At 38.5% G+C, this 26,155-nt stretch overlaps 2 protein-coding genes and 1 long non-coding RNA gene across 3 annotated transcripts in view; 1 reads left to right on the forward strand and 2 right to left on the reverse strand.

Moving 5' to 3' along the window:
* Positions 1-1,110: 1,110 nt before the first annotated feature.
* On the reverse strand, positions 1,111-2,612 carry LOC134311469 (uncharacterized). Its single transcript, XR_010011434.1, has 3 exons — positions 2,293-2,612; positions 1,554-1,687; positions 1,111-1,396 (listed from the first exon to the last, which is right to left on the reverse strand). It is a non-coding gene; the product is annotated as an uncharacterized LOC134311469 (long non-coding RNA).
* A 1,274-nt stretch (positions 2,613-3,886) lies between these two features.
* Positions 3,887-12,516, reverse strand: mettl4 (methyltransferase 4, N6-adenosine). The gene is made up of 8 exons (XM_062993101.1): positions 12,271-12,516; positions 11,082-11,147; positions 10,611-10,971; positions 9,289-9,358; positions 8,876-9,050; positions 8,450-8,556; positions 6,151-6,233; positions 3,887-4,142 (listed from the first exon to the last, which is right to left on the reverse strand). Exons 1-8 carry the CDS (start codon positions 12,499-12,501, stop codon positions 3,928-3,930), a joined length of 1,308 nt encoding a protein of 435 aa, XP_062849171.1. The 5' UTR covers positions 12,502-12,516; the 3' UTR covers positions 3,887-3,927.
* Positions 12,517-15,330: 2,814 nt separating this feature from the next.
* smchd1 (structural maintenance of chromosomes flexible hinge domain containing 1) overlaps positions 15,331-26,155 on the forward strand; it is a 75,004-nt gene continuing 64,179 nt past the window's right edge. Inside the window, exons 1-5 of the mRNA XM_062994013.1 lie at positions 15,331-15,569; positions 20,142-20,217; positions 21,398-21,556; positions 22,714-22,796; positions 24,567-24,700. Of these exons, the coding sequence (XP_062850083.1) occupies positions 15,435-15,569; positions 20,142-20,217; positions 21,398-21,556; positions 22,714-22,796; positions 24,567-24,700 (587 nt within the window). The 5' untranslated portion in view covers positions 15,331-15,434. The remainder of the gene's footprint in view (positions 15,570-20,141; positions 20,218-21,397; positions 21,557-22,713; positions 22,797-24,566; positions 24,701-26,155) is intronic.

Consider the following 26,155-nt stretch of genomic DNA (forward strand, 5'->3'; position numbering starts at 1 on the left):
ACCATCATACTCTCTCACACACACCATCATACTCTCTCACACACACCATCATACTCTCTCACACACCATCAAGGTGTTAAAAGGAGGCCAGGAAGGAGGACAGGAAGTCAGATTGGCTTACAGCTGTAAGAACAGAGCCTGCACATAAATTGGTCTACAAAAAACATTTAAATCTGGCAGCAGACCTTTTAACAATGACTACACTTTTGTTGAGCTTTGTTGAACTAGCCATGATATTTCTACTTTCTACCTTTTTTACAAGGTCACTTTGGTTTGTGGAAATAAATGGTAATGAGGAGGACATGTTTTACTATTTTTGTCCATCACTATGAGATGCATTTAGAACATTGAAAGGAAAACTGACAGCATGGGACATACCAGCATGATTCTGGAAATATTATTTTGTGAGCTTAATGGATAAACACTGACAACTTTTTACTTTCTTTTAATTAGCCCGCAGTTAGAAGGAGGTGACAGTCAATGAAGTTTGTGTGCACTGGAGGCACTTTATGCATGTTTTTGTTCCCTAAAAAATTTATAGGAAAACTCAAGATCAGTAGAATTTAGACATAGGGATATATTTACTCCAAGATTACCTCCAACAATCAGAACTGGTCATCCTACATAAACAAATTACCTTCGGTTTGTCTCTTGAAATTCGTTGCTAAAGAATAGCTGTATGCTTTGGAATCATCAGGAGGAAATTATACAGGCACAAATAGCAACTTCAAATTGGTTAACTGACGTGTGTGTGTGTGTGTGTGTGTGAGAGAGAGCATACAGCAATGTCTGCGACTTTGGCTGACATTGTTAATAAGATTCTTCAAATCACCCCAAATGCAGATGAAAGGTACGTGCTAGGAGGACAACAGTCTTGCAACATCAGAAAACAGCGCTGGCATGCGCTGCAGGTGCTGGACCCAAATGGACATGCCTTCCATCACGGGTGTGCAACTGGCCAAAGAATTTACAATGTTCAAATTCCAAATTAGTTATGGTTATTAGAGTTATTTGTGATAGTAATTAAAACGTCATAATGTATTTCTGATAAATGAAACAATGCAGTAATGTGGAAAAAAAAAAAAAAAAAAAAAACGAGGACACCCCATATAATATTTAGATATTTATTATCAAGTTATGGACAGGTCAGGAAATCACTATTATACTGGTTAACAAAGATCTTGTCCCAAGCAAACAAATGTTTCTTATTTATTGTTGCATGCAGAAACCAAATATTTCAGAACAGTCTCAACAGCAAATATTCTGTCACTCAGGTGGATTAAGGTATCCTTAGTCCTTGTAGTCATACAATGACTGGTGTGGTACTTCTGTGGTCACTAGATGCTGTTGTCGTGTCAACCTCCACACCACTGTCCTCTAAATCTGTGGTGACAAACTAAAAACAAACAAAACAAACACACACACAATGCATTTAGAAAATGTTGGGGGTTAGCCTATTGCCAAACCATGAAATCTAAATGCTACAAATTACTTATTATTATTAATAATATGCAATATAAACATACTGCTTACATTATTTTTAAATAACTTACCGTAAATGTGTCATTGTCTAATGTACACTGCCTTTGATGTAAATGTATTGTCAATCATGAAGCCATTTAGTTTCTGGCCCTCATGCAACTTTGGTGAAACCAGTTTGTTTCCTCATGCCATCAAAAGTTCAATACTGAAATCACAAAAATTGAATTTAGTTTCAAAACCAGTCTATAGCAATTCACCCAATACAATCAAATATTTAGAGAACAGTTACTCAAGAGAGCTTGGTCTCAATCTATAATGAATTACATTTTCTGTAATAAAAGAAAGATAACAAACTTTAATAGTACAAGTGACTAAGTTAGAATGAGCACTGAGACAGATTTTGAAATGTTAGACTGTAAGTCTGTAGCTTTCCATGTGCAGCAGCTTGTTTATGATTGTGTATACAAAATGAATCTATATTTTATTTTACTTATTAAGACCTACATAGGGAAGAGTCCAAAAGTTCCATGTAATTCGACTCGAATGTAGTGACACATTAATGTGGAGCAACTATAGCCATTAAAACGATAAAGTAATTTTATTTATTGTTCTTTAAGAAAGCTTCCAAAACAAAGTTTCTTATAAATGTGCTTTATGAGAACTCACTTACTTAGTTTGGCATTACTAGAACGTTTAAAACGTGTAATTTGCAGACGGTCCCTTACAAAGACGAATATTTATTAAATATCCCAATCTAAACCCGACTCTATCAGAAGCCAAATGAAGAGGTGAATGATGTAGTGAACTCACCTGTCCCTGACTCTGGAGCCTCTGCTCTCTGTGATTGAGGCTGATATGGAGCTCGCAGCACTCGGCTGATGGTTCGGATATAAAGCTTCACCGCATCTCTTCCTCCGCGGCCGCGTTTAGACTCCTGTCGGGCTGTCGGGTTTAAATCCACATTTCTGACATGGATGTGGCAGCGGTGGAAAAGTTTAAAATGTTAACAGGCCGATGCTCCATTGATTCTCTCTCGGTCCACTATCCTCTCCTATCAGTAATAATGAGGAAGGCGGGACATGTCTGTGAAATCCCGCGTCTTCCACCAATCAGGTACTGAGAATTTAATATTACTTCCGTTTCAATCAAACTCGTTTCCGTATCAATCAAACTTTCTCACACACACTATCATACTCTCACACACACACCATCAAACTCTCTCACACATACAACTATTCTTATTCACATGCACTATCATTCTGTCTTACATTCACTATCATTCTGTTCCATAAACATGATTATTTGCATTCACATACACTATTTATTACGCTTACATATAATAATATTCTCTTACACATACAGTAGATCTTTGTTTTACATAGCTATAGTTATATGTGCAAGAGAGAATAGTGCTGTGTGTATGAGAGTATAATAGTAAATAAAAGAAAGTGTGATTATAGTTGTAAGAGGGTATAGTAGTATATGTGAAAGAGTATAGTAAACCATGTATGAGAGTATGATGGTGTGTGTGAGAGAGTATGATGGTGTGTGTGTGAGAGTATGATGGTGTGTGTGTGAGAGTATGATGGTGTGTGTGAGAGTATGATGGTGTGTGTGAGAGAGTATGATGGTGTGTGTGAGAGAGTATGATGGTGTGTGTGTGTGAGAGAGTATGATGGTGTGTGTGAGAGTATGATGGTGTGTGTGTGAGAGTATGATGGTGTGTGTGTGAGAGTATGATGGTGTGTGTGAGAGAGTATGATGGTGTGTGTGAGAGAGTATGATGGTGTGTGTGAGAGAGTATGATGGTGTGTGTGAGTGAGAGAGTATGATGGTGTGTGTGAGAGTATGATGGTGTGTGTGTGAGAGAGTATGATGGTGTGTGTGTGAGAGTATGATGGTGTGTGTGAGAGAGTATGATGGTGTGTGTGTGAGAGTATGATGGTGTGTGTGTGAGGGTATGATGGTGTGTGTGAGAGTATGATGGTGTGTGTGTGAGAGTATGATGGTGTGTGTGTGAGAAATCAACTTAGAATTATGGCCTACACGGCCTCTCATAATTTTGAGTTACTAACACTTGCCAACTATTATTTACTTAACAAACTATAAATCATTCATAAAGTACATTTCTTTTCATGTTAAAACAGCATGATTCCTAGAAACTAAACCTTTGATCATGTTCTTCCAGTGCCAATGCTTTTTTGGGCACTCAGGTTTCCCCCAGCTTTATAAAACATACCAGTAGGTGGGATAGCTGCAGGAATAAGCAAAGGAAAGAGTTTGTTTTGTGTTAGTCTCTATAAATCATGCATGTACATATGCATGTAAAAAAAGCAGTTGGGTTTGACTACACTGCTGTTATATATAAGAGTATATCAAACAAACATCACACAGGCAAAAAATGTTTTATAAAAAAGCGTTTAATAAAAATGTACATTTACACATTTATAATGAGACAGCTGTTTCTGGTTCTATTTGCTGATCTGCATCTGTAGTCTCAGTAGGTGTTTTACTCTCACACTTCAGACTCTCAGTAGTAAAATAGCTATGGTGCTGAAATTTGATGACTTCATTTCCCCAGCTTGTCCAATCAGTCTGTAGACTTCGAGCAAACATTTCCAGACACTTTGCATTAGGCCTGATGTAGGGCTTCAGCACAGCTGAAACACAAATACCACAATAAGCAATTATAATATAATCATAATTATAATAATAGCTCTAGGTTATTATGCCTGTACGACATGTCAAGAGTTACATTCAAGGCAACAAAGGTATAGGTATGGGATCCTCAATTCTATCTTTGTGAGAAAATTGTGTATCACTTTTGCATTGTTATAGCCGAGGATCATTAGCAAATGTAAAACACACCAGTGGAAAAACACATTAATTTAAAACAAACCGTGATACACAATAACTTTTTTCTTGCCGTAGTATGATTTTAGTTTTAAGTGTCATTAAAGATGGACAGAAAATTCCTTTGCTAGCTTAATTGAAAAACTATGAATGGTAGCAACTGTAATTTAACTGGAGATGTGAATAATTACCTGGTTAATCAAGAGTTCAAGTCATAAACTATAGTATTAAACATTAAAATCCCAAAAGGTGAAGCTGCATCAGTATAAAGTCTGATTGCATGGAAACTCTGCACAATCTATCTGAGTGAAGTCATTTCTTTTTACAAAAATGATGTGAATATTTTGCATCATGTCCCAGTATAAAAAAAATGTAGTCAGGCTGAGGTTTAATATTCACACTCCATCATTATTCATAATAATTATAATTAATAATGGTTATCAAATTAAACTGCTTATTAATTTACAGTAGCAATGGGGACAGGAAAAGTGTACAGACTGCATAGATGGGCATTTGTAACTAAAGATTTACAGGGGTTGGACAAAATAACTGAAACACCTGGTTTTAGACCACAATAATGTATTAGTATAGTGTAGGGCCTCCTTTTGCGGCCAATACAGCGTCAATTCGTCTTGGAAATGACATATACAAGTCCTGCACAGTGGTCAGAGGGATTTTAGGCCATTCCTCTTGCAGGATAGTGGCCAGGTCACTACGTGATGCTGGTGGAGGAAAACGTTTCCTGACTCGCTTCTCCAAAACACCCCAAAGTGGCTCAATAATATTTAGATCTGGTGACTGTGCAGGCCATGGGAGATGTTCAACTTCACTTTCATGTTCATCAAACCAATCTTTCACCAGTCTTGCTGTGTGTATTGGTGCATTGTCATCCTGATACACGGCACCGCCATTGGATGCACATGGTCCTCCAGAATGGTTCGGTAGTCCTTGGCAGTGACGCGCCCATCTAGCACAAGTATTGGGCCAAGGGAATGCCATGATATGGCAGCCCAAACCATCACTGATCCACCCCCATGCTTCACTCTGGGCATGCAACAGTCTGGGTGGTACGCTTCTTTGGGGCTTCTCCACACCGTAACTCTCCCGGATGTGGGGAAAACAGTAAAGGTGGACTCATCAGAGAACAATACATGTTTCACATTGTCCACAGCCCAAGATTTGCGCTCCTTGCACCATTGAAACCGACGTTTGGCATTGGCACGAGTGACCAAAGGTTTGGCTATAGCAGCCCGGCCGTGTATATCGACCCTGTGGAGCTCCCGACGGACAGTTCTGGTGGAAACAGGAGAGTTGAGGTGCACATTTAATTCTGCCGTGATTTGGGCAGCCGTGGTTTTATGTTTTTTTGGATACAATCCGGGTTAGCACCCGAACATCCCTTTCAGACAGCTTCCTCTTGCGTCCACAGTTAATCCTGTTGGATGTGGCTTCTTGGTGGTATGCTGACATTACCCTGGATACCGTGGCTCTTGATACATCACAAAGACTTGCTGTCTTGGTCACAGATGTGCCAGCAAGACGTGCACCAACAATTTGTCCTCTTTTGAACTCTGGTATGTCACCCATAATGTTGTGTGCATTGCAATATTTTGAGCAAAACTGTGCTCTTACCCTGCTAATTGAACCTTCACACTCTGCTCTTACTGGTGCAATGTGCAATTAATGAAGATTGGCCACCAGACTGGTCCAATTTAGCCATGAAACCTCCCACACTAAAATGACAGGTGTTTCAGTTATTTTGTCCAACCCCTGTATATCAGAATGATATGCAGTGTGTCTTTTTGTGCACAGTACCCGATAGTGAAGGCTTGTGAGAGTGCAGTGCTGAAGGAATGCTAACTATAAGCCGCTGATTTGGGATCTCACACTCCTCAGACCTAAAAAAAACATATGCAGAAAACAAGTCGCTGTAGTGCTTATATTTGCAAGTAAAGTCAAAGCAAACTCGAACTGGTCTGCTGCCATTTACGCAAATAGCATTTTAATTCACATTAGTGTACTGCGTTGCTAGGATGCACACAGGTCAGCACAGGGAAGATGGTAAATACAAGGTTGCAGATGTTGATTCATGTGTACAAACCTTTTGAGACCAATTAGCTTCATAACCAAGCAGCACATTAAAACTTACGGAGCCACAATAGGCCATATAAGGGCCATCATTCACAACTACAGTGTTACTCAATTTCTTCCATTTTGTCTATTTGTCATATTTATTGTTTAGATCTTTTAACTAATTTTAATACACAACCTAAAATCAGAAAGAAATTGGGACAGTATGGAAAATTCAAATAAAAAAATGTGGCGGTTGTTTTTTTACAATTACTTTGACTTTTAATTAATTGTAGGCAGTATAAATCCAAGATATTTCATGTTTTGTCTGCTCAACTTCATTTCGTTTGTTAATATACCTGAATTTCAGGTCTGCAACACATTCCAAAAAAAGTTGGGATGGGGAAAATTTGGGGCTAGTGATAAGGTATAAAAAACTATGTGATTTCAAACAGGTGATTGTAAAATGCAATATCCATGAAAAGCTAAGGGTTTGAGAAGCAAATATGGGTTCAGATCTCCAATTTGTCAACAAATGTGAGAAAATTATTAAAATGTGTAAAAAAACAATGTTTCCCAAAGAAAGATTGGAAGGAATTAGCATATTTCTTGTCTACAGTGGATGGTACTTTTAAATGTTTCAAGGAATTTCAGTGCATGAAGGGAAGGGGCATAAACCAAAAGCTGAAATAACCAGAGGGGAAGGGATTACTTTGGAAAACCTTTACAAAGCACTACAATACCAAGTTAGATTCACAATTACCACTTAAAACTTTACTGTACAAAAAGGCACCCTTATGTTAACCATGTCCAGAAGTGGCATCAATTTCTCTGGACTTGGACCATCACACAGTGGAAACGTGTATTGTTGTTAGTGTTTCAGATCTCTTTTGGAGGAAATAGATGCCATATGCTCTGGACTAAAGACAAAACGGACCATCCAGACTTTTATCAGCAACAAGTCCAGAAGCCATGGTCTGTCATGGTATGGGTATGGGTCAGTGCCCTTGGCAAAGGTCATTTACACTTCTGTGATGGCAGCATTAATGCAGAACCAACAAATGCTGCCCGTAAGACGACATCTTTTCAAGGAACGTTTATACACTTTTCAACAAGACAATGCAAAACCACATGCTGCACACATTACAACGACATGGATGAAGAGGAAAATGCAAACTGCTTTTTTTGCATTTTCCATACTGTCCCAATCAAATGTTTGCGATAAATTGCGATGAGTCTTTTACATCACTGTGAAGGAATTTTGGCACATTTAGAATTGTTTTCACTCAGCTACATTGGAGGGTTTCAAGCATAAACTGCCCATGTATGGTATTGCCCCAGCATATCAATGAGATTCAAGTCATGCCAAAATGTTCATTTTTGTTTCTATTTAGAGTCATTCACTATTTATACTGCACATGTATACATGCTGCACAACCTAACTGCGCTTGAGCTTTAGGTCACAAACTGGTGGGTGGACATTCTCATTCAGCATTTTCTTCCATCAGTTATGTCAAATCGTTTAGGTCCTGTGGAAGGCCATCACACTACTACCACCACTTTTGACTAGTATTGGTATAATGCTCTTATGATGGAATGTGGTGTTAGCTTTATGCCAGATATGTCTTTATTCCAAAGTTCTTGGGGGTCACCTACATCAGCGGTCCCCAACCTTTTTGCAGCACGGATCGGTTTTATATAAGATGTAATTTCTTTCTGTGCGGCCCAGCAATAAATGACCCACGGACAGGTGGTTGGGGACCATTGACCTACATGACTGACCAATGGGATCGCTGATGTTTAAACCCTGGTTCACAGCAGTAGTGAGCTAGCTTTTTGTATTGCTGCACCACCCGAGTGCATCCATTTGTCAACAATTTGATGAAGGAAGACTGTAATGCTTTTTCCCAACATTTCTTTCTGATGGGTTTAAATCTTTAGATTTTGCCATGTTAAGTAAATATAAAGCTTAACTGGATCATTTTACCATTTGTATACATGCCATTTAGATATTTGTTTAAACTGCAGTGGATAAGGCTATTACCTCTTGGGGTCATCATTTTTAGCACAGAACCTGCCAAGTAAAATCACTTCATAAGGCTTCTTGTGTGGAGAATCCAGAGGCAACACAAAGTCTCCTTTCCGAGTCACCTATGTACACAGATGAATAAATGTTAGGATTTTTAAATATTGTAAGGACTAGACACAACAGCTCTGCAGTCTTGAAGATTTGAAATCCAGCTCAATTTGATCATTTTCACTCCTACATTCATCAGTTAAAAAAATACTGCATATAAATGTGATATCTTATTGGCAATTATATTTACACACACTATTTATACTGATGCAATACATGTGAAGTAAATTTCTATTTGCTAGATGCTATGAATGAAATTAGCATAGGTGTTTAAATGTTGCAAATTATGTATAAATAATGTGTTATAATGTGTGTGAATGCTAGCTTGTGTACCTTAAGCCAAAGCCACTCTCCGAGCAGCTTTACTCCCCAGTGAGGAAAAAGTTCTTCTCTGACAAATTTGAGATGGCGGGAACGGTTGGTAACCCACATAACCACCAAACATCCTGCAGCACTCAGTGTTGGTACAGGAAGTTTTTTAAGACAGGAAGACGGCAGGAAACTGTATCTGAAAACCCCAAAAAACACAGATACATGACAAAAGTACTTTAGGGTGAAGTGTTGGGACCAATGTGATCTGTTTAAGCTTTGTCATTGAATAATGGCATTGGGTTCTTTTTGGTAGACCGATCAACACCATGACAGTTATGTAGCTAAATTATGCTCATACTTTTTCATAGCCTGGGCCCAATTACACTTGAACACATTCTCTCATAAGATGTAGGAAAATAACAGTGAAAACCGACCTACTGCTTCTTTTCACTGACTTGTTTTCCCATGGTGGATCAAGAACGATTAGGTCATATTTGTCCCCACCTATAAAGAGAAATATCACTTTTTTTAATGGATACACCCTGTACCAGGTCCTACTCTATTATTTCATGATTATTTATAAAATGTATACAGTTAAGAATTAAAAAATGTAAGATATAGACTTCAATGATCTCCTTAGTAACCAGATCTTAATCCAGAGCATTGGTTTTCAATCTAAAAATTATCCAAGGTATCACATGTGGGAGCTTTAGGTCCCTCCTGTGGTACTAATACCACAGCTTGAGAACCATTTAAATAGAGCACGTTTGTGATGTGGTAGAACATGAAATTCATAGCATGAATGCTAAACAAACAAATATGCAATGCAACTACTGTATGTCAACCTGGAATAACACCTTTATGGAATGTTTAAAGACCTAATAGACTCCCTGACATAAGAAATTTTATCAGCTCTGAAAGTCCAATCTAGCCTTGTTATGGTATTTCTATTTTATACTATTTACTGCATCTTTCCTCCAGTGTTGCAGACTCCAGAACACTGTATTCACAGTAAAGAGTTTTGAGATTACTTACTGGCCAAAAAAGAATGCATATGGTCAGCAACTGTACTAAGGCGGTGGCATTTATACAATGCTTATCAGTTCATTGCAGAAGCTTGTGGAAACGATGCCACAGCGAATGCGTGCCATAATCAAAGCTAAAGGCGGTCCAACCAAATATTAAAGTGTGTGACCTTTTTTTTGGCCAGGCAGAGTATATTCAAATTTTTTTTCCACCAAATTCGGACCCTAACAGCTTTTGGTTGCAGCCATCTAACCTTATTGGACCTTGTTACTTATTTATATTTAGTCATCCAGTTTGATGAGCCTGTGCCCACAGATTTTTGTTCTTGGATAATAAGAGTGAAATCCCGTTGGGCTCATTCAACTCAAGGCTTAATGTTTCTCTCTGTTCACAACTTACATTTATCAACACTGTTAGAAGTGTTTGAGTTTCCGTAGTTTCAAACTATATGGCCATTCTCCTCTGACCTTTTTAATCAACAAGGCATTGTAGCTCATGGAACCGAAGCTTGCTGTTTTTTTTTACACCATTCCAATGAACTTTGGAGTAAAAACTCAGGCTGTCTGACACCAACCATTGTGCAAGTCACTCATCACATTAATGTCGACATGAACTGAAGCTCTAGAATTAAGATACTAACCAATACTCTGTAAACAAACAGGTTTATAAAGATGCCCTGTACAGGTTACCACAAATCTAGTCTCTTGAGTATTTTGTAAGCTAAACCTACTTTGGACGAGTGGCTGCAAGCGAGTGAAGTCAGACAATAAGAAGCGACTCCGGGGGGGTAAGAAATACCGCTCCCCCATAAGAGTGACCTCAGAGGCATAGTCATGTGGGTTTTCACTAAGGCACGAAAACAAATCAAAGCCGGAATCCAAGCCTGAATGACCAGTAACATCCTGCACAGGTACTGCATCAGAATTCTCGACAGTGAGCAGCGTCTTGGCCATGTCACACAGAGCGACCAGCTGGCACTCATGAGTAGGCAGATGCTTGTTCTCCACTGTAGGCAGAGCATCAGTCAGGTAACCACAGTGATACCCAGCTTTCAGCAAAGTCTGGCTACCCTCCAGAACCAGAAGTCTGACCTGTATTATAGAGATATACAACACTTCTGGTAGTCATTTATAAAATGTTTAGTCGATTTTTTTCTTGTTGTGTTACAGTAAAATAAAGGTGGTTCCAGTTTTGTCATTACCTTTTCATGGTACGCTTGAGCATCCAACTCCCCCTGATTCAGATCACATCTTCTGCGCTTTCTTTTCTGCAACAAAATGATTTTAGATATTAAATACGGCTGGGCAACAGCATTCATGTCTTCCAATTTTTATAAACAGTGGGGGGAGATAATGATTCTATTATGATTCTGATAAGAAAATGCATTGTGGGTGTGATGAGTTATGTCCGGTATGCCTATCCACCACAAAGGAAGCATGAAATTGTCCAAAATCTCTTGGTATGCTGAAGCATTAAGAGTTCCTTTCACTGGAACTAAGGGGCCGAGCCCAACTCCTGAAAAACTACCCCACACCATAATCCCCCCTCCACCAAACTTTACACTTGGCACAATGCAGTCAGACAAGTACCGTTCTCCTGGCAACCGCCAAACCCAGACTCGTCCATCAGACTGCCAGACGGAGAAGCGTGATTCGTCACTCCAGAGAACACGTCTCCACTGCTCTAGACTCCAGTGGCGGCGTGCTTTACACCACTGCATCCGACGCTTTGCATTGTGCTTGGTGATGTAAGGCTTGGATGCAGCTGCCATGGAAACCCATTCCATGAAGCTCTCTACACACTGTTCTTGAGCTAATCTGAAGGCCACATGAAGTTTGGAGGTCTGTAGCGATTGACTCTGCAGAAAGTTGGCGACCTCTGCGCACTATGCGCCTCAGCATCCGCTGACGCCGCTGATTTTGAGTGGCCTAACACTTCATGGCTGAGCTGCTGTCATTCCCAATCGCTTCCACTTTGTTATAATACCACTGACAGTTGACTGTGGAATATTTAGTAGCGAGGAAATTTCACGACTGGACTTGTTGCACAGGTGGCATCCTATCACTGTACCACGCTGGAATTCACTGAGCACCTGAGAGCGACCCATTCTTTCACAACTCTTTGTAGAAGCAGTTTGCATGCCTAGGTGCTTGGTTTTATACACCTGTGGGCATGGAAGTGATTGGAACACCTGAATTCAATTATTTGGATGGGTAAGTGAATACTTTTGGCAATATTGTGTGAATGAAACAGCACTAATGCAGCATACTGCAAAAGACTTTCAGACAACTTGTCAAAACGACATGGGAAATGCACAGATGGGTGAAGATTTCGAACGCTATTTGTCAGAGTGTGTCATTTTTGAGCTGCCTATCATTTAACTGTCTTACCTTTCGTGTCCTCAGGTCATCGTGTCCCTCTGTATTTAGCAGGTCATGACTGATCGTAACATCACTGCTGGATTTATCCACTATATAAGGCTTCACGATGTCAAAGTACCGCTTATTAAAACGACATCTAAAGTTCCCCCTGGTTACACTGTAGCACAGCCGAAAATCCTCATCTATAAGAGAACATGCATCCAACAACCATCCGCTTTCATTAGCACACAGGACAGACATCTTTAAAAAGTTTAAAAGAGTTTAAAACAGTCAAACAAGAGTTCTCGGTCTAAAGTCAGCGGGTGTAGTGCGGCGCCATGACACAACACAAAAACTGCAGTCACGTGATACAGCGCAGCTCTACAACACGCTGTAAACCCGATCTTGCATTATATAATCTATATAGCATACGCTACACAATAGTGTCGGTTTAAATGATTTGGAAGTCGGCACTACCTAATTTGCAATTTATGGGAATAAACAATGCAATAAAATTTTACAGAAATGTACACATGACAAGACCGTTTTTGTGTGAACTTTGATAATTATTTCATTTGTTATATTAGTTAAATGATATTCCATTTAAGCTTTTATTTAAAAAAATATTTTATGGAGATTTTCACCCGGTGAACTAAACATTGACGAAAGGCTAGAAGGTACTGTGAGGTGTATTTTTCATGGTTGCCAGTGGTAAAATAAACGTGTCTTAAATTCAGTGTATTAAAAAGACTTCATTACCTTTCAACCACGTACATGATAGAACGAAATACAGTTACCCAGGCTTCGGTGTGTGCGACATGATTGAAATAAGAATAAACTAAGATAAGTATAAAAATAGAATTAACTAAGAAACTAAAAAAGTACAAAAGTGAAAGTAGAGTAAAGTATTTACATTTTACAGTATTGCACAAAGAACTGCAGCTTATGTTGATCAAAAGTGCATAATTGCAAAAAAGTATAGCAGCAACACTAAGCAGCAAGAAATCACAAGATAAAGTGACAGTGTGCAGCCGCTCAGGTGGCGCAGCGGTAAAGTACGCTAGCGCACCAGAGTTGGGGTTTCGAATACATTGTATTAAATCTCAGCTCTGCCTTCTGACTGGGCGGCAGCATGAACAACGATTGGCTGTTGTTCAGAGTTAGGGGTAAAAAGTCGGATCATAGGTCCTCATAACTGGTGCAACTGTAGCCCCTGCTGGCTGACTGATGGCGCCTGCACAGGGCTGAGGAACAATGCTGATAGGGGTGTGGCCCTCCGTACACAGTGCCCGTCGGTGTATGAACTCGACTCGTGCAGGTGAAAAAATGCAGTCTGTACTGACTGTACATGCCGGAGGGGGTGTATGTCAGTTGAGAGGCGTCCTCAGTCAGCGGTAAAGGGTCGAACCAGTATAGAGGACGCGTTCAGGGTAATTGGACACGACTAGATTAGGGGAGAAATTTGGGGGGAAAGTGGGAAAAATTATATATAAAAAAAAGCGACAGTGTGCCAGCTGTGGTCAGTATGGCAGTGTGTATAGTGTTTATAAATGTTTTTTAAAGTGTTTAATATATATGTAAGGTTGTTAGGATGTATAATCTATGTATAGTCTATGCACCTTATGTATATGTATTATTATGTAGATTCATATGTCACGAATATTTTACACCTGAACATTTTACAACCTCACTCGCGTTCAATGAAATTAAGCTTGGTCAATTTTATCTTATTTTATTTTTTTAAAAATCTCAAAAGTTAGATTTATATTTTCCTAAGACACATTAAGCCAATTTGTAAAAAGAAACGTAAAATATCAAACTAATTCTGTTCATAAATTTTAAATCATTGAAAATATTATAAAGTGATTTGTAAAATTGAACAATCACTTTGCGTTTGGTGCCACACAGTCAATAAAACAATAAATGCAGTGCAAAAAAAAAAAGCATTATTAATCCACACCGTCACTAAATTGAAGGAGCCAATCCAACTACTGTATGTTTCTAATTAAATCATAGAGCCGGGAGAACTCAAACTGAAAATATGCAAAACCATTATCCACGACATAAACTCAACCACTCATCTCACTTTAATTTAATCTCACCTACCTTTAATTTATTCTGATCAGCTATCAGCATATATATATATATATATATATATATATATATATATATATATATATAAAAATTGTTGAGGAGGTCCCTAAATGCCCCATGAGCTCCTAGTTACGCCACTGGTGAAACCTTTATGAAAGTATAACAAATCATAAGGGTGGCATGGTGGCTAAGTGGGTAGCACTGTCGCCTCACAGCAAGAAGGTCCTGGGTTTGATCCCCAGGTCGAGCGGTCCGGGTCCTTTCTGTGTGGAGTTTGCATGTTCTCCCAGTGTCTGCGTGGGTTTCCTCCAGGAGCTCCGGTTTCCTCCCACAGTCCAAAAACGTGCAAGTGAGGTAAACTGGAGAAACTACATTGTCCATGACTGTGTTCAATGTAACCTTGTGAACTGATGAACTACCGTTCCTGTCATGAATGTAACCAAAAGTGTAAAACATGACGTTAAAATCCTAATAAATAAACAAACAAACAATGTAACACATCATGAACATCCCTCTTTTTAACACAAGGAGGTTGCTATGGCCATAATATTTAGACTTAAATCTCGTAATTATTTCGACTTTAATCGCGTAATCGTTTCAACTTGAATCTTGAAATTGAAAATTATACGACTTTATTCTCGTAATTATTTTGACTTTATTCTCGAAATCGAAACTTATACAACTTTATTCACAAAATCGAAACTTAAAAAAAAGATTTTTCTTCAAAGTTGACCTAATACGCCGACGTGCGCCTGTGAACTTCAGAATTCAACCGTAGTAACTGTAGTTAAACAAGTGTTTTTTCCAGGCGCATTCTGAGAGGATCTGGCAACTTCGAGAGACTGTAGAGTGGCAACTGGAAAGTGAAAACATACTGAGCGCGCGATGAGGAGGTGTGTGTGTCTCTCCTGTCTCTAGCGTTCTAACTGACTCATTCTTCATTGCATTACTGTCCACAAACATGGAGTTCTGCCTAATAATAACTCCAACAAAATAGTAAACATGGCGGATACAGAGCTCTGAGGTGTGTTTTTAAACGCTTTGAGTAAAAAAAAAAATTCTTCTGAAGGCGTCCAGAGCTAACGCATCGAAGAGGAAACATGGCGGAGTCAGAAGTTCACTCGGGTCGAACTGTTTGTATCTTAGACTGTCGCCCACAAAATAAAGTGGCTTCTCAGAGGATGTTTGATATCGGTAGCATGAAGTACGAGCAGTTACTTAAGGCTGTGCGCAAGGTGAGTGCAGTACAAGTCTTTATATTAATTAACATCAGGAAACTAGTGGCGAATTGGGTGTTGACTAGCTGGCTAGCTAACTAATTATTCATCTTTAGAATGAATCAGACGTCTTTGCTGTATCTGCTTCACCCTGTTAAGACACTGCCAGTCTAACCTGTTATTTACTGCTTTGTGCACACCTGGTTGCCCCCTGGTATTGTATGTAACAATTCTAACTGTTTTAGGACTAAATATATAGTATAGAAGTGCCAAACCTTACAACAACATAAAGTTCAGGCTCTAAAACAAGTCAGACAGCCTAGATCATCATATAACCAAAAATCATAATCACAAAATATCATAATGGAAACCTAATGTGTATAACATGGACGCACTTACCATATAGAAGCACTTTGTAGTTCTACAATTACTGACTGTAGTCCATCTGTTTCTCTGCATGCTTTTTTATCCTGATTTCACCCTGTTCTTCAATGGTCAGGACCCCCACAGAGCAGGTATTATTTAGGTGGTGGATCATTCCCAGCACTGCAGTGACACTGACATGGTGGTGGTGTGTTAGTGTGTGTTGTGCTGGTATGAGTGGATAAGACACAGCAGCACTGCTGGAGTTTTTAAATACTGTGTCCACTCACTGTCCACTCTATTAGACACTCCTACCTAGTTGGTCCACCTTGTAGGTGTAAAGTCAGAGACGATCGCTCATCTATTGCTGCTGTTTGAGTTGGTCATCTTCTAGACCTACATCAGTGGTCACAGGACGCTGTTGGCTGGATATATTTTGTTGGTGGACTATTCTCAGTCCAGCAGTGACAGTGAGGTGTTTAAAAACTCCATCAGTGCTGCTGTGTCTTATCCACTCATACCAGCACAACACACACTAACACACCACCACCATGTCAGTGTTACTGCAGTGCTGAGAATCATCCACCACCCAAATAATATCTCTGTATTGGTCCTGGGAGAGTCCTGACCATTGAAGAACAGCATAAAAGGAGGCTAACAAAGCATGCAGAGAAACAGATGGACTACAGTCAGTAATTGTAGAACTACAAAGTGCTTCTATATGGTAAGTGGAGCTGATAAAATGGACAGTGAGTGTAGAAACAAGGAGGTGGTTTTAATGTTATGGCTGATCGGTGTATTACAGTAACATGGCATTAATGTAGGAACATAAACACTCTGAGCAGAACCAGTTCAGCATCCAAAATGTAGATCTACCTGAACATACTTATCATAATGAATAAAGATGTTGTCTTTATATTAAAGTTTTTGATATGCAAAATATCTACACTATAAGGCTGTACAGAGCTGGGGCATGTGCACTAAGGGTGGGTAGGGCTGCTTTTCAAATTGGTACAAACTGTTGCTGTGCTTTCATTTGGAATCATGCATCGGGTGGAAATAAATTTAAATTACACTACATATTTATTGGTTAATCAGTGTATCATTGACATTCCTAGACTATATGGTAGAATTTTGACTGTAGAGATGCACTACTGCAGATCATACTTCCCTGCAAACGGTTTCATTGAATTAAACTCAGGTGGTGTGACTACACAAAAACTCCACTGAACTGGGAATTCCTACAAGTAATGTTGCTTCTAGATGTAGTTTGGAACTCTGCAGTAAAGTGGTGCAACAGATCTCTCATGAGCTTTTTTGTTTGTTTGTTTATTAGGATTTTAACGTCATGTTTTACACTTTGGTTACATTCATGACAGGAACGGTACTCATTACACAAGATTTATCAGTTCACAGTTTATATCGAACACAGTCTTGGAGAAATCTCCAATTCACCTCACTTGCATGTCTTTGGACTGTGGGAGGAAACCGGAGCAACCGGAGGAAACCCACGCAGACACGGCGAGAACATGCAAACTCCACACAGAAAGGACCCGGACTGTCCCACCAGGACCTTCTTGCTGTAAGGCGACAGTGCTAGCACCGTGCCGCCCCTCTCTCTAATGAGCAGAAAATTGTTATGCATTTGTATCATTTCAATCATGAACACTGGAATTGTATGCATTAAAAACACAATTGGTGCAGCTGTTTTATCCTTTTTTTTTTACAAAACAGTGTGGATATTTTTGCATGATGTCATCTATAGTCATGAGCAGGGATCTGTGGTCTTGCAACACAATGTAAAAAGTAAAAAGTTCACTGGTGGCTGATTTAGTAACGCTGCCGACAGAAAAGTTCTAGCACTATCCAAAGTTGTGGATCAAAATCACACAGTGTGACCGATGGCAGTGGATGATGCAAAATACTGTGTGAAACATGTTAACTTTTTTATATGAAATAGTATGGTTTGCATACTTGATGATAAACAATACAACATACTCATACCAGTATACGTTTATTAACCTGACTCTTCTTACAGTAGCTTCCAACTGAAAGGAAAATATCCTTCTTACCTCATGTTCCCTTTAAAGCAGGGTTTTTCAAACTTTTTTCAAGCGACCCACATTTTGTCCATGATGTTTTTACACAACTCAGGCAACACAAGCAATGCATCTTACTTTTTCTGTGGTCTACAAGATGTAACATAAAACCTCCACAAGGGGGCAGTCACGTACAAATTTATTTAATGATTATTATTTTGTTTGTATCATTTTTTTGGCTCAAGGCAGTTTGAAAAACTGCTTTAAAGAACGGCATTTGGTGTTGTTTACCCAGCTATGACCAAACAGCATCAAACCCTTCTTCTCCACTTCAAATAACACATTTGCACTTACACATGGGGCATGCAAGAGAAGCAGGTTTTGATCTATTAACCTCATTAAGGTGCTTATATGGTGATCACCAGCATTGTTTCTTACAGTCTATCAATCACAGGGAAAAAAAAGCTTTGCTCAGCTTCCCCAACATTGCTTTAGGTTAACAAAGAGTTTCTTTATACAACCCCTGGCAAAAATTATGGAATCACCACTCTTGGAAGATGTTCTGTCAATTGTTTAATTTTGTAGAAAAAAAATAAATCACAGACATGCCACAAAACTATCATTTTTCAAAATGTCAACCTTCTGGCATTAAGAAACAATAAAAAAAAGAAAAATATAATAGTTGTGGTCAGTCACAATTGCTTTTTTTTAGATCAAGTAGAAGAAAAAAATATGGAATCACTCAAATCTGAGGAAAAAATTATGGAATCACTCTGTAATTTGCAGTTTAAAAACAAAACATCTGCAGCAGATTAGATTTGCTAATTATTCTTCAGTTTAAAAAGAGTGTCATGAATCATGGTTCCAACACAAGATATGTCAGTTGAAACAAATGAGAGGATTATAAAACTCCTTCAAGAAGATAAATCATTGTGGAATGTCGCAAAATATGTTGGTTGTTCCCAGTAAGCTGTGTTTAAAATCTGGACCAAGTACAAACAAAATGGGAAGGTTGTAAAAGGGAAGCATACTGGTAGACCAAGTAAGACATCAAAGCATCAAGATAGAAAACAAAGCAATATGTCTTGAAAACAGAAAATGCACAACAAAACAAATGAGAAACAAGTGGCCGGAAAGTGGAGTCAATGTCTGTGACTGAACTGTAAGAAATCACCTAAAAGAAATGGGATTTACATACAGAAAAGCCAAAGAAAAGCCACCATTAACACCTAAAAAGAAAAGAACAAGGTTAAAGTAGGATAAAGAAAAGCAATCGTGGACTGTGGGTGACTGGATAAAAGTGATCTTCAGTGATGAATCGCGAATCTGCATTGGGTAAGGTGATGATGCTGGAACTTTTGTTTGGTGTCTGTCCAATGAAATTTATGAAGATAACTGCCTAAAGAAAACATGTTAATTTCCACAGTTGTTGATGATATGGGCCTGCATGTCGGGTAAAGGCACAGGGGAGATGGTCTTCAATAAATGCCAAAGTCCACATTGACATTTTGGACGCTTTTCTTATTCCATCAGTTGAAAGGATGTTTGGTGATGATGACTTCATTTTTCAAGATGATAATGCATCTTGCCATAGGGCAAAGGACGTGAAAACTTTCCTTCAAGAAAACATATAATGTCAATGGCATGGCCTGCAAATAGTCCGGATCTCAATCCATTTGAAAATCTCTGGTGGAAATTGAAGAAAATGGTCAATGACAAGGTTCCAACCTGCAAAGCTGATCTGGCAACAGCAAGAGACAGTTGAAGGCAGATTGATGAAGAATACTGTTTGTCATTAGTTAACTCCATGCCTCAGAGAGTTTAAACCATTATAAAAGCCAGAGGTGGTGCAACAAAGTAATAATGGTGTTTTCTAATGATTCCATAATTTTTTCCTCAGATTTGAGTGATTCCATATTTTTTTCCTCTACTTGATCTAAAAAAAAGCAATTGTGACTGACCACAACTATTATATTTGTTTCTTTTTTTATTGTTTCTTAATGCCAGAGGGTTGACAGTTTGAGAAATGATAGTTTTGTGGCATGTCTGTGATTTCTTTTTTTTCTACAAAATTAAACAATTGAAAGAACATCTTCCAAGAGTGGTGATTCCATAATTTTTGCCAGGGGTTGTAATGCTTTAAAAATGAGCATTTATTCTGACACATAACTTTATCATTTCATTTCAGGAATTTTCTATGTCTGAAGATGAAACTTTTGTCCTTACTACAACAGATCGCCGGAAGATAACTTCAGATATTTATGGTAAGTCATATTTCTGTTTTCTCACACAGTATGCAGCATCACTTATCAACATTATAAGTCAACACTTATAATGTGTCGTTTTATAAGACAACAATAATTGAGGCCAAATGTTTTCCTTCATCTAAAATTTTCTTACGACATCACACTTTGGAGGGTGGTATTGCACTTATGCTTTTTTGAGGCAGTATGAAGTCTGATTGCATGTTAAACTCTGCACCAGGGGATCCCTGTATACATTTTTTCATTAATTTATTTTACATAATTATATGAACATTTTGCATCATGTTGCATTATAAAGATAAAACTTTGCTGATCGTCTTATAAGAACTACACTAATGTTGTCATAAAAATATTTAACGTTAGTATGTTTAATTAGTGTTAGTAATGAACTTTTGGTATCCTGTGTCATTGTCCTTCCTCTACAGACGCACAGCCGATTGTGTGTCTGTGTTGGCGCCTGGCTGGCTGACAGCAAAGCTGAGATTCCAACTTGAGAGCTTGAGATCTTAGCACTGGTGGGCTAGTGCATTTATGTTACAGCCTGTTTTGCTGTTTTTTTCAGTTAATAAAGACTTGCTGTTAAAACTTTGACATATAGGCATTTAAAATAGCCATATGTGCATCCCTATAACCTTAACTGGCTTTTACATTGTGATCGGTATAGTTACACATCACTGGGTTCATAATGCAGTCAGTTTGCTTTAGTTACACACTGTACACACTGTAGCTTGTAAATAATAATAAGCTTATAATCGACTTATTTAGAGATAGACAAACGTGAATATGGATCTGATATTACTGTTTTATATGCTCATAATGCCCATTGTACTGTCAAAGCTTTAATATGGCTAAGTTTGATCAGGGGCATTAATTTAGAATTGTGATCAAATGTCAGTGTTCATATTGTAATGAATCTTTATATTAATTATATTTCATAATAATAATTTTGTAATTATTTAACTTGACTGTAATGGAGTTTGATTTCACAATGCTTTATATTTTTATCTAATCACAGGATCATTGATAACCAATCAAATCTATCACATTTTAATCATTATTGTCAGTGAAGGCTTAAAAATCTGTGTTGTTTGTTACTGTGTTTTGTTTTACTGGGTTCTGTTAAATATTTGAAACATTTATTAAAAGAATTAATAAATTGCTTTTTATTGTAATTTTGCAGATGAACTACCAGATGGTAAAACTTTGTACCTATTAAAATCTGTGGATCAGGAGTTGAGTATCGCAACCCAAGAGCGGATCAAGTATGTTCCCCATTTTCACACCATTGTGCAGTGTGGACAGTATGAGTACTATGCCAGCGAAGGACAGAATGCACTACGTAAGAAGGCAGCTACTTCATGTTTTTCCTCTCCTCCTATGTTGTTTAAATTTTTTTCGCATGCATGCATTTCTCTAGACTAGATCTGTTATTGTCATAGCAATACAGTAAAACTGACAGTTATTACACACTGTCAGCTCCCCACCTCATTTTAACTGTAAACTTTAGTTGCACCCTTGTGCAACTTTCAGTTTTTGCACTGACCCAGGACAAAATTGAGGTTACAATAAAAAACACCTCGTCACAACACCTCTGCATCTAAACAGTGTCAATGTGTAGCTGTAGGTCCCAAAACCAGACAATATTAATGCAGGAAGAAACTATAAATAGACAGATTGTTTGCTGGAAATGTAACCACGTTGTAAGCTAAATAGATTTTGTGCATACATGCACATGTAATAGCACAAGTCACACCTCACCACTGAGGCGCCAGGTGTAGCTCCGCACCTGCAAGAATTGAAAATAAACTCAGTTTGCAGGAAACCCTGGACAAGTCATGGACAGCAATAAACAAGCCAGCCACTCGCCTAACAGGTCCTCTCGAATTCCCCAAGAGTACTGGCATCTGCGCTGGAGGAAATCCAAACCAAGAAAAGCAGGTTGCCAACTGAGGAGCCAGCAACACTGTGAGGAAGAAACCATGATGAATAGAAACACTTCCACCTGGAGCAAATTAATGCGAAGTGAGGTGGATGTGACTCTCATTTAAGAGAAATGTCAGAGGGAAAACCTCTTTTTGTGTCTCATCTCTGTGCTTCTTCATTTTTAAACCCACTGAATTGTCTTGCACACACGGCCAATTGCATGCATGTACAGAAGAGGCAGGACATAATTATTGTTTTTTCTTTCGGCTGCTCTCATATTTTGGGGGTTTCACAGCCCATCATTCGTATCCTCGTACCTTATTTGGCACAGTTTTTACACGGAATGCCCTTACTGACCCAGTCCTTCATATTTTTATCTGGACCTGGGACAACAATGAGAGTGCACAGACAAGTTTACCTCTGAAAACAGCATCTTAGCTCAGAAAACCACCAAAAACGATGTGTGATAGCTTACTTTGATACAAACCTTTGTATTGTGTGTTTTTCATTTAACAAGATTCACTCGCATATTTGTGTGTGTTTGTTCTTGTATCTGTGTGCTTCTTAATTTAGCCTACGCCATTGCTGAGCTCATTGACAATGCACTTTCTGCCACATCACGTAATTCTGAAATCAGAAGAATCGACATCAGTTTGGTGAGAGCATACAGATGTGCATTTTTTTTATACTGTTATTATTATTTATATGTTATATGTTATTTATATTATTTTTTTTTATTTTATACATTTTTTCAATATACACTGGTTTCAGTTAGTATTTTGAGTACTTTATGTAGACTTTATTAGTACTGGATTTGAGAGCTTTAGCCAAAAAACCACAAACCTCCCCAAATCCCAACCCCCCTACTTCTCCATTTAAAATATAGGGCAGTCGTAGCCTAGTGGTTAAGGTACTGGACTAGTAATGGAAAGGTCGCTGGTTCAAGCTTCACCACTGCCAGGTTGCCACTGTTTGGCCCTTAAGCAAGGCCCTTAACTCTCAATTGCTTAGATGATATACTATCACAGTGCGGGCGGCACGGTGGCTAAGTGGGTAGCACTGTCGCCTCACAGCAAGAAGGTCCTGGGTTCAATCCCCAGGTGGGGCGGTCCGGGTCCTTTCTGTGTGGAGTTTGCATGTTTTCCCCGTGTCTGCGTGGGTTTCCCCCGGGTGCTCCGGTTTCCTCCCTCAGTCCAAAGACATGCAAGTGAGGTGAATTGGACATACAAAATTGTCCATGACTGTGTTCGATATAACCTTGAGAAGTGATGAACCTTGTGTGACGAGTAACTACCGTGTGTCTGTCATGAATGTAACCAAAGAGTGTAAAACATGACGTTAAAATCCTAATCGCTTTGGATAAAAGCGTCTGCTAAATGCCTAAAATGTAAATGTAAATTTAAAACCGGATTTCAGCAGTAGGAAGACCCCAGGTGCATCCTGTTTACTTTAATTACCCTTGAGATGAGTTCATCTGTAGCAATTTGAATTGATTAGACATAGGGAGACACCTAGGTCCTAAAGAGTCAGCAATTGTACTGACAACCTCTGCATTGTCAGCACAAAAAACCCAAGCCATTAAGTACAGATGTATTCATAAAGACTTGCATCTGTAGTTGCTGCCAAAGGGGCAATATTAAATATTAAAATGGCCCAAAAGAATGTGCAGAGGAAGGGTAGTGGTGAAAAAAAAAAAAAAATAAATCACTATTTGTTATGTCGTATAATTACTCCTGCCAGTAGCTGTCACTGTGTATCAGACAGAGGGGACAGTGAGTGACAGAGAAGAAGGAATTCGGCTCAGTAAAGTATTCTTTCGTTCGTGCAATTACACCTACAAAATACAATACTATTGAAATAAAGAAGGAAATAATAGAGAAATATGAGAGTTATTGTTGTTTCTGGTAGATACATTTTATATAAAAAAAGGAAATGTATTATGATGTATGGTACAGCACACGTACTGTAATGTGGTGTGTTTATGTACAGTACTACTGTGTATTGTTGTTCATTATTGTTTATTACAGTAATGTCTATTCTATAATTTAAGATTAAGGGAAAATATATAAGACATTAGAAAGATTAGGTAAGGGGGTTTGGGAGGTCTGGCACGGATGAATTCTATTTACATTATTTCTTATGGGAAAAATAGGTTTAACTAATGAACATTTTGACTTTAACCAATTAAATTTATAAGTCAAGGGTCTGCTGTATACAAAAAGTCAAGGGGTCTGTATACTGTCTGAATGTACCGTAAATAAAAAGTAAAAATAAACTATTTTGCCTGAATGAAAATAATATAAACAATAAAACGTTATCATCTAAAGCAGGAATCAGTGTCTTTCTACTGACTAAACTCTTATTAACACTGTCTTTTGCTTTTTTTTGTCTTCTCGGTTTCTGCCTTTCTGTTATCTCTCTCTCAGTTTTTTGATGAATCTCAAGGTGGGCCGGCTGTTGTGGTGATGGATAACGGACGTGGAATGACCTCAAAAGAGTTAAATAACTGGGCTGTTTATCGCCTTTCCAAATTTAATCGAGATGATCGCACTTTCCAAAGGTATTTCTTTACGTGCCCTACATAATGTTTTCATGTACTTATATTGAGCCCTTTATTAGGTACACCCATCTGCTGTGTACATTCATTGATTCTTTTATAAAATACACCATCCATACAGATGAACCTTGAGTAGTATACAGTTACTGACTGTAGTCGGGCGGCACAGTGGCTAAGTGGGTAGCACTATCGCCTCACAGCAAGACGCGATCCGGGTCCTTTCTGTGTGGAGTTTGCATGTTCTTCCTCTGGGTTTCATCTGGGTGCTCTGGTTTTCTCCCACAGTCCAAAGACATGCAAGTGATGTGAATTGGAGACACTAAACTGTTCAACACATGCCATTAAAATCCCAATAAACAAACTGACTGTAGTCCATCTTTTTCTCTGTATCAATCGGGCCCCCCCTGGTGGACCATTCTCAGCACTGCAGTGACACTAACAAGGTAATGTCATGGTAGTGTGTGCTGTTCTTTTATGATAGCAATGTTGTTGGAATTTTTAAATATGGTTTTAACTTACTTAGTAAGGATCAAAAACTTAGCTATTACTAATATTACTAACTAATATTAGCACCCAGTGCAGGTGTACAGTATTATACTAAAGCTATTTACTTTACTTATAAACAACATGTTAATACTCCTCTAGTCTTTTATCAGTGGACACACTGATCACAGGACACTGCTGGCTTTATAATATTGGTTGAAGCTGTATTCCCCTCTCAGTATTGACAGTAAGTTGTGTAAAAATCCCAACAACACTGCCACAACTGATATATTCACACACTACATGGACAAAAGTATTAAAGCACCAACATGTTACACCTAAAGGAGTTTTTATGACTTTCTATACTCTTCTGGGTTGGCTTTCTACGAAACTGTGTCAGTGGTAATTTTTGCCCAATAATTCAGAAAAGCGTTTGTGAGGTCAGACACTGATGCTGGTAAAAAAGGGCCTGATTCACAATATCCATTCTAGGTCAGCCCAAAGGTATTCCATAGGGTTTAGGTCAGGGCTCTGTGCAGGCCAGCGAGCTTTTTGAAATGACCCATTCTTCACAAATGTTTATGCTTATGAGTAATTTATGCTAGTTAAGTTTAATCAAGGTGTCAGAAATGAATCAGCTTTCAGTTTCATGCAAAACGTGGTATAATATGGCTGCTAAACGCGCAAAAGTGGATGTTCGTTCAATTCAACAAGACTTCAAGTGTGTGCTGCCATTTTGAGACAAAGCACCAAAGCTCATTTAAGGATGATGCTGACAAAATGGAATCAATCAAACGAGCAATTTCAAGGTACAAGGAACAGACGAGTGTTCTTCAAAAATTTAAGCCAGTAAGTTCACCTCATATACACCACAGATGGATCATCTTTGCAGAGAGTCAGGGACAAGAATCACACTTACATGTAAGATTAATTAACTGATTAATTGGTTTATGTCACATATACAGTGTATCACAA

This window comes from Trichomycterus rosablanca, chromosome 4, assembly GCF_030014385.1.
Source record: "Trichomycterus rosablanca isolate fTriRos1 chromosome 4, fTriRos1.hap1, whole genome shotgun sequence".
Classification (NCBI taxonomy): Eukaryota; Metazoa; Chordata; class Actinopteri; order Siluriformes; family Trichomycteridae; genus Trichomycterus; species Trichomycterus rosablanca.

Bases quoted from the DNA above. Each gene is read 5' to 3' on its own strand.
- mettl4 (XM_062993101.1), bottom strand. From the start codon at position 12,501: ATGTCTGTCCTGTGTGCTAATGAAAGCGGATGGTTGTTGGATGCATGT. The intron at 9,359-10,610 runs GTAGGTTTAGCT...TTCTCTTTATAG, and splicing joins CTTGCAGCCACTCGTCCAAA to GTGGGGACAAATATGACCTA. The intron at 9,051-9,288 runs GTCGGTTTTCAC...TGGGGTTTTCAG, and splicing joins TCAGTGAAAAGAAGCAGTAG to ATACAGTTTCCTGCCGTCTT.